Consider the following 11,087-nt stretch of genomic DNA (forward strand, 5'->3'; position numbering starts at 1 on the left):
TATCAATATATCATTCACACATGTTGAGAGTAACTATGGAATAGTTGACACAAATATTCAAAGTACATGCGTTCTAACATTCATATTATAAATAATATATTATAAAATAATTATCTTTATAATCAAAATAAAATAAAAATTTATTTTGTAGTATTTAAGAAATAAAGGAATAGTTTTATATTGTTGTCGAATGCTAGTAGTTTCTTAGTTAAGAATTATATATATATATATCTGAATATTTATATATACATATATATATATATATATATGTCTATCTACTTATATGTGCTACATATGTCCGTAGCAATTCTAATTATTGTTGAACAAATGCAAATTTTTAAATTAATATTTAAAAGAGATTATATATGTATTTGAAAGAAGATTTATATTTTTAAGCTTAAATTTTATTTATATACAGAAATACAAAACTACATATATATGTATATATATTTTATATTTTACAAACTGTATTTAATATATTATAAATTTTATATATATTTATTAGCAAAAAGGAACTAGAGAATAATTGATAGAAGACATAAAAACTTGATAATTTTGTTGAGAATCCTAAAACGAATTACGTATAATTGAGTGTATAAGGATAAAGGAATTTATTATAATAGCAATAACATAAAATGTGGTTATTTTTAAAATTAATTTTAATTTAAAATTTTTATTTTTCTACATTAAAACAAGAATTTGTTGTGAATATCTGCGACTGCAAAACAAAAAGCATTAAAACATGTTAAGTTATTGTTAATTGTATTTTGTTAAAAAAATTTTTAGATTAAAAAAAAATTAATAAGTTAAAAAAAAAGACTAAAAAAAAATCAGTAAAATTTAAAATTAAATTTCTTTGAAAACAAAAAAAAAATTACAAAATAATATATAAAACTTAAGCATTTTATTAACATATTTTCATATATCTCTAATTAAAATATTATAATGTATTCATTTTGTTTGAGTATTTAAAAAAGACAAACAGTTTAACTCAAAATTGTCTATTTTGTTTTTATATACAATATTTAATAAGCCTTTAAGGCTTCAGTGAGTTCCTTCTCGAAGGCTCCCATCTCCACCTATATACAATATAATAATATTATATTTATATATATCAAATTTTGCTGTGGTTTGTTTTTTAAGTATAAAACCTTTTCTAATTTTAGTGTTAGTTCTTCTATCCTATTTTCTAGTATTTTGTTATATTTCTAATATTATATTTTATTATATAAAGGCAACAATTATAATATTTAAGTAATACAATAAATTTGAATAAAGTTTTAATATCATAAAAACATATATTCTGTCTCTAGAGTTTATAGGGTAGAGGAAAGGCGAAAGTAACAACAGAATATTTATTTTGTGAAGTCCCTGGTTTGGTAAGACTCAGATATACAACTATAGAAGTCTACGAGCCTGTTGGTTATAGTAAATATGGGTCTTTGAAACACAATCTCATTTATCAACTGCCTAAGTTACTTTAAAAATCAAGAATTTCTCTATAGAGTGTGGTTATAACAAAACGGTGATTATATACTGTTTGAATATAAAGGGAAGCTTTACTATGAATAATTGTTCAGGTTTAAATATAATAGAAACTTCAATACAATAAATAATGTAATATAATAATATAATATTAATGGTTAGAGGCAGAGGTTTTTTCGCGGTTCCGTTCCAATGATAAAATTTCCAAAGAAACGGTTATTTACTTAGGTGATCAAAAATAGAAAAAAAAGTTCGTATAAAAAAGCCACCATTTCAAGAATTTCCAGATCGTAAGAAAGATTTAACGAGATAATGAAGCTGAGCTTAGATATGTTCTAAATTGTAATATATATCAAACCATAGATTACGTATAAAATATTGACAGATTTACATATAACACATTAATAGCACTGTAAAGCCCATTTAGAGTGCTCTCTCCAAGACGCATCCTTTGATCTCATTCTTTATATCATAGATATATTGGCATCTTTTGCAATAAACTAATAACACATCCAGTATACTGTTCGAGCCTATGATTGTCCTACAACAAAGTTCTCAATAGCCCCATAGCCTTCGCCTAACATTTCTCAGGAAGAACGAGGATTAAATATATATATATATATGATATTACAGGGCTTTTTTGTTAATTATTTGATTAATTTTTTTAATATATATTTTAAATAACATATTTGTATTTTTATTGTTGGCAGGATCACCACGTAATGTTTGTATAATGAATTTATTTATTTTCTGCAAATGGTTTAAAACTCTATTTGAAACATCATTTTATTTAAATTCAAGCACTAATTATAAAAAATTGAATTTGTCAAAGAATACAGTGGGACAATCGAGGCTACAGGATCTATTGAGAATAGGTCGCATATCTTACCTATATTAACATGAGACATTTAGAATTAAAAACAACATAATGTTCTTCAAGATTGATTTTGTTTATATTTTTCTTTCTTAAATATTACATAAATTTAACTCTTAATTTTATGTAATAATTTTTAGTAGTAAAATATGCATAAATTTCTTATATTTAATTGTTTACATGCAATATCTTATTTCCATATAGTTATCTTATTAGTTACAAATATTCTTATATTATTTATTATGTTAGCCACAGTCATTACTCATTGTTACCTACGTATAATCACTTACTGTAAATGGGGCAGATATTATTGCATATGATTACGGAAAAACATTCACCTACTCCCATGTGTTCCAAATGTGAAATCCAAATTGCCAAGTGCATATTGAAATAATTAAATATAAAGAAAAATGTTTGTCATAAAGAAATGATAAACAATGAATCGAATTACGGATTTAAATAATATTTTATTTTTAATTTGGTAATTTATGTTTCTTGGTCATGAGTGGTAATCAGAATGGTCAAGATTTAATATGATACTACACTTATTACTGAGTTTCGGCCTGATGCAATTCTGATACTTCATTAACTGATACTTAGCAAATACATAAACATTATAACACATTTTAATACATAATATATAAACCGTAACATATAAATATTTGAATAGTTGAATATTTTTTAATATATAAATAACTCAGTGTGAATAAATAATTTAAGATTAATAATTATATACAAGTAATAGAACAATTATTTTCTCTGTAAAAATATAGCGCAAAAATGTTGAAATAACACATCTATATACACGTACAATAATTATATTTTATGCTGTTTTGAATTCAAAAATATAACTCATTCATTTAACAGAACATTTATATATGCAAGCCCCACAATTTAGCAATAATCGTTTTCCAACACTATCGAAAACAGCTGTTAGCGTATTTTTCAGTGCAACAACAAAAAAGTCTCAATTGTTCATAACGATTTCTGTTGCTTTAAATTCTGGGAAAAGTATTGATATTTCACGTAATGCAGATTGTTCACTATCTGAGCCATGGCAGGCATTTCGCGTATCTGACAAACCATATAAAGCACGTATACAATCAGGATGAGAATAAACAGCTTTATATACTTTAGTAGGACCCATCAAGTTGCGCCACTTTTGTATACAGTCTTGTGATTGCAAAATGAGCGCATAACTTGGACCACTGTAATATGAAATCATTTTACTTATTTAATTTATAAACTAAAAGAAAATATATTTTCGTTAACCTTATCATAAACGTCATTAGGCGATTGTAGAAAAATTTTCCTTTATGTTCATTGTAAAAACGTTCAGACAATTCCTTGGTTATGTGAACTTGCTTGGAATCGAGAATAGTAAAATTCTTCCCAATGAGATTTTTAAGATTTCTGAGCGCGACAGTATTACGTACAACATGTGGTTTAATTATTGCAAGTGTTATTTCCATATTTTTATTAATATTTATATGAAAAAAATAATTTTACCGGCACAACATATTACGCTTGAATTCGCACTGTTTATACACTATAAAAAATGTTGCGTAAGTCGCTGCTACTCAGCTCCAAAAAATTCATATAAAGGAATTTTTATTTGTCTATTTTGGTAATAATAAATACACAATAAATGATATTCCAAAAGTAATGTATTTAACGTTGAAAGATATTTAAATTACAGAAAAAAAATTTAATTTATATATTTTAAAAAAAATTTCTGTTCAATATTAACTGCTTCTAAAATTGGGAAATACGTACTTCACGCCTAAAAAGATAATTTTGTAAAATAAAATTTACTCAAAATTATTTATAATTATTGTATAGGCCGTGTACGAGTTCGAGTCGGTAAAGCAGCGAATGTTGGTATTTACCAGAATTTCAAGTAGGGTAAATTAAATAAAAATTAGGTAAATTAGGTGTTACCTTTGTGAAAATTTTATAAGATGGTTAATAAATAAATTTGAAAACTTTTGACCAAAAATAATAAATAAATGCAATAAATAAATAACTAAATATTTACATAAAATATTTAAATAAATAAATATTTACATAACCTCAATTTACTCGAACTCACGCACGGCCATAACTATCATTATTATTAACAGGTAAAGACCTGATACCGGTATGTTTAGCTAATGAAGTTACCTGAACACATATCAGATTAATTATATTAAAAAAAGATAAACAGAATTTATTGCTAATTCGGTATATATAATCTTCTATAAATTGTTTTTGTTAAATTAATGCGTATCGAATTACTAAGCCATTAGAAGCGGTAATAATTTTTTATTATTTTCTAAAATAATTGCTTTCTTTTGCTTTAAACTTTTACTCGGAGAAAAAAAAATCGACGGATCAACTAAGAATAATAATATATATAATGCATAATATATGATTAGAATAAGAAATATATACCGAATAAATACTCTGATTATACAAATCTTACCTATTTTAATTAAAATTCTTTACATTAATATATCCCTAAAGTAATAACTTACGAAATTTAATTTTATTGTAAATGAATTTGATATGTTTTGATTTAGTGCCATTTGTTGAGTCATCAATTTTGTTATCCAATACAGGGCTAAATGCATAAAGTTTTAATATCAACTATTTATTATATAGATGTATAATACATTACCTGTTCCACAGTTAAGAACATTTCATCTGATGGTACTTCAGATGGAACATTACATGGATTTTCATCACTAGTTGAGGTGTCACTGCGTGATGCTTTTGCGAAATATGGCATGACTCCAAATACTGCTGCTGAGGTACTTGTATTTGAGTCACTTGAGCGACATACAGATTCCACAGTTTTGGAATTAGCAAATGAAATTGGTCTCTTCTGATTGTATGGAATTATTGGTCGAACATACTGATCAGCATCATCATACCAATGAACATTAACAGGATATTTGTTACGTATATAATCTCTATAAAATTTTGCACGAAATTCTCTATTAGAATCAAGTCTTTTTGTATCTGACCAGATTGTTTCAAAGTTATTGAGTGGTGGATTAGGTGTAGCTAAACCAATATAAATTTATTGGATATCAACTAATTTATATATTGTGTAAATGTACTTACATAAGTCCTTTATTAATTGTATTGGATATTCCCTAATTTCTTTTAACTGTTCCTCTACATAAGATGAAGTTTTGTTGATGTTTTCAGTGGAACCGGGAATATAACGGAAACCAAGATCTGGTTCTTCAGCACCACCATAAATACTCCAATCCATATACGCTTTTCGAAATGTCAATACTGATTCGTCCTTAACTTCATCGTCAGTAGCTAAAAATTAGAACACATGTTACACTAGTTATTATATGTGCTTATATAAGAATATATATTCTTACAGAGAACACTATTAATTGTCCCTTCAACAATTTCGGATGTTTTATCCATTAGGAACTCTAGTTCAAAACGGGACATTTTGATTAAAATTTTCCACTTTATTATTTTGAATATTTTCCGGACATAAATGTTTAAAATGAAATAAAACTTTTAAGTTTTCTTTTCGGTTAAATTTAAAAATTGTATATTCCAAATAATTTGAGGAATCAAAAATTTGAAGTTATTGACATTTCAAAATTTTTTTAAAATCTTTAACGTTATAGTTAATAGACGAACGAATTTTGATTAATCGACCTATGTTATACTGATTAAAAATTTTGTCAATATAACAATAAAAATAAAATCAACGTTACACGAGACGATAATATGTGCTTTCATAGTATATACTTGCATAGTGAATACTACTTTAGGTACAAAATTCATACAAAAATGTGTTCTTGAGCTTTAATAATTATTAGTGTAAATTGAAAGACCACTACAGACGATCGGTGAAATATATTTACATTCATATATATATATATTTTATTATTATATCAAAATATTTTTATTATCTAATTATCTTATATTATCTAATATGCATATTAGATACTATCTAATATAGTATCTGATATGTCGCGGAAATAAGCTTCGGCTGTCCTAATCAACTGAGGTTGTCAGTGTCGTGGTGAATGTGGTTAAAACTCAAGCTTATACGGGAAAAATAATTGTATTCTTCTCTTATTCGGCTTGGAGTTGTGTATTAACACCATGTGCTTTGGCACAAAGATCAACAGAGGTTGGATGGGCCTCGCCCATTAACAAGGGGGAAGATATGTCAACCACATAACTTCAATTGGTGCCAGCGGAAGTTCCTTAAAATTTCTAATGGCGCGTCTATCGACGAATTATCTTGATATGTGTGTTTTTTAGAGTACCGTGGTATTAAGCAATTACTGGTAGGTATCCATGCTCAACAACACTGGATTCTGTCTCATTTAGGCAGTTTTGCTATATGAGATAAATTTGGTATACAAAGAGTTTTCATACAAATCAGCTCATTATAAAAATATCAATTGATTTAAACTGAAGAAAGGTGAAGCCAACCTTCAAAAATTAATACTAAATACTAAAATTTGAAAATTTCTCATATGGTTTACATGCTAAATATAAACAAACAACTCATATCACTTGCATAAATCATCTAACGCCAAGGGAAACGAACAAATCGTTATTTCATTAACATAATACTTCTACCTGCAGTGGAAATATAGTATTAAAACTTAGATTAGTATTCAAAAAAAAATTTATTATATATAAAATTTTTAACTTAAAATATAACGAAAATATACCGTATCTGTATTGGCGAAAAACCTAAGTTTTTACTTTTCAAAATACAACCCTGCGCACATATACTACTCCGTCAATCGTATATATATATGTATACTTCTGTCAAAACAGACCAGTTATTGATTTTCAGTTCAGAAGCAACTTTCATTCAGTGAATACAATCAAGCGATTGTAAATAAAACATAAATTAGTCATTATTATTTTAGTATAGTATTATTAAGACAGTTTAAGATGGTAATTATATTTTATTTGTGTAGTGTGTTATATAATGCAACTATTTGGCATTTAGGCAACAGCAAGTGGTAGCAGTAAAGGTTCGCCAGAAGAGCGCCGTATTTGGATTGGAAATTTAGACCCAAGATTGTCCGAGTAAGTTGAAATTTTCATGGCTTCCATTGTTTAGTAAATTTTCACTTCTTTCATAAAAACTAATTTTTTAATATTAAATTATTTTTCTTCTACTTTATTGGTATCAACTCCTTAAAATCGTGCAAAAATGCGGTCCAATTGAAAAGTTCGACATGCTCTTCCATAAAAGTGGCCCTTTGGTAGGGCAATCGCGTGGTTATGCATTTGTAACGTTTTTAACAGTAAGTTTAATGTTTGATACTAGATTTAAAGAATTCTATTAATATTTAATTTGTTTTTTTTAGACTGATGGTGCTAGAATTGCTTTACGGAAACTAAATGGTACACCAGTTGTGAATCGTCCAATCGCTGTGCGCTTGGCCAAAAATGTTAATTATGTACGTATATTGTATACACTTTAATATTTGTTTTGTTGATAGTTTTGTTCTGGAAACGGGCTAATTGGAAATTAGAATCAGTATTTCAGAGTATATAGGTATTTCAGGTGATTAATATGGTTGAAATATTGGTGTGAATATAAAATTTTTTAAGAACTAATGTTTTAAAGAAGTGTATTATTTAACAATTGACTAATTAGCTCGTGTCAAAAATAAAATTATTAATTAAGATTTTGATTAGTAAAAACAAATTAATAAAATTTTTTTTTTGTAAATTTTGTACTAATTTTATTGATATTTTTAGGATGAATTAGAAAAACCAAAACCGCGCATTGAAATACCTGCATTAGGCACCACCAAACGAGAGGGTAAAATCAGCACAGAAGAAGCTATACGTGCAATTGAGGCCAAACTTAAATTTTTAGAGAAAAACACAGATTTAGAAATGGAAATTAATACAATAGCTGGTAGCACAAATGGTGTGCCACCTGTACCATTTATACAGCGATATCAATTTAATAAAGATCGTGATGCCAACAACAGCCATCAACGCTCCGGACGTCTACATACAAAATCAAATTCCGGTCCATATAATCGTAATCATAGACCCAGACGTAGATAGACTCTCAGAGTATACTTGCAACTTTTCGAATTACGCATCTCATTTTATATTCATTAAAATAATTTTTATCTTGTATTTATTACAAAAAATGTCTTTTGTCCAATTTGTGTTCAGAGAATGCTCTTATTTAACAAATATAATTTTATTTTAAATAAAAAATTGTAATTTACAATTAAAACATTTGTTTGTTTATTTGTAAAGAACTTAGAATCTAGGGTGTGTGATTTTGCCGCGCATATGATTCGGTAGTGGCACGGTACCAGGGCATGGCAATTGGCCAGGAATTTCACATATGCAATGTCTATCGCAGCCATAGCCGAAATTCGCAGGATTATCTTTACGTTCTGCCAAGCGCGCTTCAGCGTCCAGTTGAGCTCTGTTAAATTCAAAGAGGCGGTTGTTTTAATTTAATAAAAAATTTTTGTTTAATAAAACTACACGTACTTTGTTTTGCCTAGCACTTTTATAAGGTGTTCTAAGATTTCATGACGACTTCTGCTGTCGATGTCCACAAGCAAATCACGGCCGTCTTCGTAGTAGCAACGCACGAAAGGCGACGGAGTCATATTTTTTAAGGTTAGCACTTGCACATTGGGATTCCTGTATTGCACTTGCGGTATATTCCAGAAAACAAATTCTCTATAAGCATAAATAAAAGCACATATGTGTAGAGAAATAGATTTTAACAAATGCAGATTTATTATTTATTAATTGTTTGCTTGTTACGTATTCACTCACTTGGCACCTTCATGGTGTTTGCCGAAAGTATTGTAATTAACACTAAATATTTTTATTTTATCCTTTAATATTAGCTGTCCACTATTCAAATATTTAATTGTGCGTCTTACAGGTGCAGGTCCTTTCATAAAAGGCATTTTGCTATATTATTTCTTGAACTTCACAAAATATCAAAACAATATGAAAAAATCTATCACTCAGCGATGTCGGCAATATCAGCTGATTTGTGTATAGGACAGTTTGAAGAGTATTATTGAAATACAATTCACAAAGTTTGAAAGATATTAATTGCTGTGTTATCGACGGCAGTGCAGTAGAAAAATTTGAAATGTACTGAATTTTTATTGCTTGTCTTTTTATAAAAATATAAAAATAAAGAAATTTCACTAATTGGAGTAGAACAGCTTTTATTGGTATTTATTTGTTTAAATTCGTAAAATAATAATATCATTAATAATAGTACCAAAACGGGTAATTATTTGAGGTCAAGTAGATTGTGAGCATAAGCTCTCCACTCCAACCATGTGGAGGAGATCTGAACGTCGTGATGGAAAGTATTTATGGTACAAGTAATTACTTAGCCCGTAGCTATATCCCAACCTCTAATGGGTAAGCTAGTTCATGCTGCACGAGGAAGACATCTTTTATCATCAATAGCTGATGATGTGAATCGCTATAAGAGGATATGGATGTACAGATTCGATGAGTAAAGGAAGTGCTTTACTGGTTAAAGCGTCATTTCGGTATTCATTTCTCTAAGACGGGAGTTTAACAAACTGGGATAGTAACTAATTGAGTTTTTTATAAGAAGTATATATCTTGAATTTTCTATAGAGTGGGTGAATATATGGAATGTTATAGAATTCAGATTACAGAATTTAAGACTAAAGTGGACGTTACTTCATTTATAAAATAAAATAGAAAGTTTTTGATGGTACTGGTATACAGAGAAGTGTGATGTTATTGGATATTGTGTCTTAGTGGAAGATCATAAGTTGTCTACTTCTATGCATGTATATAATCAGCATGAGTACGTTATCTTATCTTGAAGAACAGTCCAGCTTTTCTGATGTTTTAGTATTTTTTACAACCTTTTTGAAGGTCGAATTAAAAAGTGTTATGCATATAGAATGATATCTTGAATGACATGTGTAGATCCTAAATTTACCGATTTCTTACCTGTTAATAATATTTTCGGAAATATTGAACATAATTGTTTTAATGATAGTGACAACAATCTGAAGATAATGGATTTCTTTTTACAATTTGTTGTCATTATTTAAAAAATTATTTTATTTGGTTTACAGATATCCTTAACAGGTAGAAAAACTATTCAGCTAATTCAAAAGAATCTCAAGTAGTATCTTCATTTAGCCGAAGTGTAGAAATGTAAATTCTAAGAAGAAGACCGTACTACCTGCGATACGCTAGGTAAGATACATCTGGGTGACCGTAACCGTATAAACTATTTGGGAATTTTAGTAGTACTTGAAGCACTGAACATACTTGAAGCAATAGAAATTTTTCCGAAGTTAAGTGGCACTTGAAGCGTTGGGATATAGTTACCTACAATTTCCAAAGCCAGTTCTCAGGCCAGACTATAGTGGGATTTTAATCCAGATTATCTGTCGTTGTTTGATTACATATGTATGATACTATCATGTCGGTTTATTTAGGTAGAGTAGAATGAAATAATAAGAGAGAATCCGCATATCTTTTATCTTACTTTCATATGCTTTCATAGATTCTTCCCATTATAGAAGCTCAGTCATACTTTTATGTGAGAGAAATTAGTAAACCAACAGCGAAATTGGCACCTAAAGTACTGTTACAATTGTGGTAGGTATTATAGCTTAAACTAACTGAACAAGAGATACTTAGCCTTTTGAATGTTATATGGAATATTCTTATGTGTGAA

General features: G+C 28.0%; 4 protein-coding genes across 4 annotated transcripts; 1 reads left to right on the forward strand and 3 right to left on the reverse strand.

The window, feature by feature from the left end:
• Positions 1 to 3,049: 3,049 nt before the first annotated feature.
• On the reverse strand, positions 3,050 to 3,910 carry LOC119671438 (nucleoside diphosphate kinase 6). Its single transcript, XM_038082066.1, has 2 exons — positions 3,632 to 3,910; positions 3,050 to 3,567 (listed from the first exon to the last, which is right to left on the reverse strand). The coding sequence occupies exons 1-2, from the start codon at positions 3,829 to 3,831 to the stop codon at positions 3,327 to 3,329; spliced, it is 441 nt and encodes a 146-aa protein (XP_037937994.1). The 5' UTR covers positions 3,832 to 3,910; the 3' UTR covers positions 3,050 to 3,326.
• A 98-nt stretch (positions 3,911 to 4,008) lies between these two features.
• On the reverse strand, positions 4,009 to 5,886 carry LOC119671437. Its single transcript, XM_038082065.1, has 5 exons — positions 5,740 to 5,886; positions 5,468 to 5,674; positions 5,019 to 5,407; positions 4,876 to 4,961; positions 4,009 to 4,142 (listed from the first exon to the last, which is right to left on the reverse strand). Exons 1-4 carry the CDS (start codon positions 5,813 to 5,815, stop codon positions 4,947 to 4,949), a joined length of 687 nt encoding a protein of 228 aa, XP_037937993.1. The 5' UTR covers positions 5,816 to 5,886; the 3' UTR covers positions 4,009 to 4,142; positions 4,876 to 4,946.
• A 1,292-nt stretch (positions 5,887 to 7,178) lies between these two features.
• Positions 7,179 to 8,452, forward strand: LOC119671439 (probable RNA-binding protein 18). Its single transcript, XM_038082068.1, has 5 exons — positions 7,179 to 7,297; positions 7,353 to 7,432; positions 7,533 to 7,653; positions 7,717 to 7,809; positions 8,114 to 8,452. Exons 1-5 carry the CDS (start codon positions 7,295 to 7,297, stop codon positions 8,429 to 8,431), a joined length of 615 nt encoding a protein of 204 aa, XP_037937996.1. The 5' UTR covers positions 7,179 to 7,294; the 3' UTR covers positions 8,432 to 8,452.
• Positions 8,453 to 8,524: 72 nt separating this feature from the next.
• Positions 8,525 to 9,398, reverse strand: LOC119671440 (probable 28S ribosomal protein S25, mitochondrial). Its single transcript, XM_038082069.1, has 3 exons — positions 9,170 to 9,398; positions 8,876 to 9,070; positions 8,525 to 8,807 (listed from the first exon to the last, which is right to left on the reverse strand). The coding sequence occupies exons 1-3, from the start codon at positions 9,304 to 9,306 to the stop codon at positions 8,636 to 8,638; spliced, it is 504 nt and encodes a 167-aa protein (XP_037937997.1). The 5' UTR covers positions 9,307 to 9,398; the 3' UTR covers positions 8,525 to 8,635.
• Positions 9,399 to 11,087: the final 1,689 nt, after the last annotated feature.

Source organism: Teleopsis dalmanni, chromosome 1 (assembly GCF_002237135.1).
Source record: "Teleopsis dalmanni isolate 2A chromosome 1, ASM223713v2, whole genome shotgun sequence".
Taxonomy (NCBI): Eukaryota; Metazoa; Arthropoda; class Insecta; order Diptera; family Diopsidae; genus Teleopsis; species Teleopsis dalmanni.

Coding starts and splice junctions, on each gene's coding strand:
- LOC119671439 (XM_038082068.1), top strand. Junction 7,433..7,532: donor TTAGACCCAAGATTGTCCGA/GTAAGTTGAAAT, acceptor TCTACTTTATTG/GTATCAACTCCTTAAAATCG. Junction 7,810..8,113: donor TGGCCAAAAATGTTAATTAT/GTACGTATATTG, acceptor TGATATTTTTAG/GATGAATTAGAAAAACCAAA.
- LOC119671440 (XM_038082069.1), bottom strand. CDS start 9,306: ATGCCTTTTATGAAAGGACCTGCACCTGTAAGACGCACAATTAAATAT. Junction 9,071..9,169: donor AAACACCATGAAGGTGCCAA/GTGAGTGAATAC, acceptor TTATGCTTATAG/AGAATTTGTTTTCTGGAATA. Junction 8,808..8,875: donor AAAGTGCTAGGCAAAACAAA/GTACGTGTAGTT, acceptor TGAATTTAACAG/AGCTCAACTGGACGCTGAAG.
- LOC119671438 (XM_038082066.1), bottom strand. CDS start 3,831: ATGGAAATAACACTTGCAATAATTAAACCACATGTTGTACGTAATACT. Junction 3,568..3,631: donor CTAATGACGTTTATGATAAG/GTTAACGAAAAT, acceptor TTCATATTACAG/TGGTCCAAGTTATGCGCTCA.
- LOC119671437 (XM_038082065.1), bottom strand. CDS start 5,815: ATGTCCCGTTTTGAACTAGAGTTCCTAATGGATAAAACATCCGAAATT. Junction 5,675..5,739: donor GACAATTAATAGTGTTCTCT/GTAAGAATATAT, acceptor TCTAATTTTTAG/CTACTGACGATGAAGTTAAG. Junction 5,408..5,467: donor ACAATTAATAAAGGACTTAT/GTAAGTACATTT, acceptor ATATTGGTTTAG/CTACACCTAATCCACCACTC.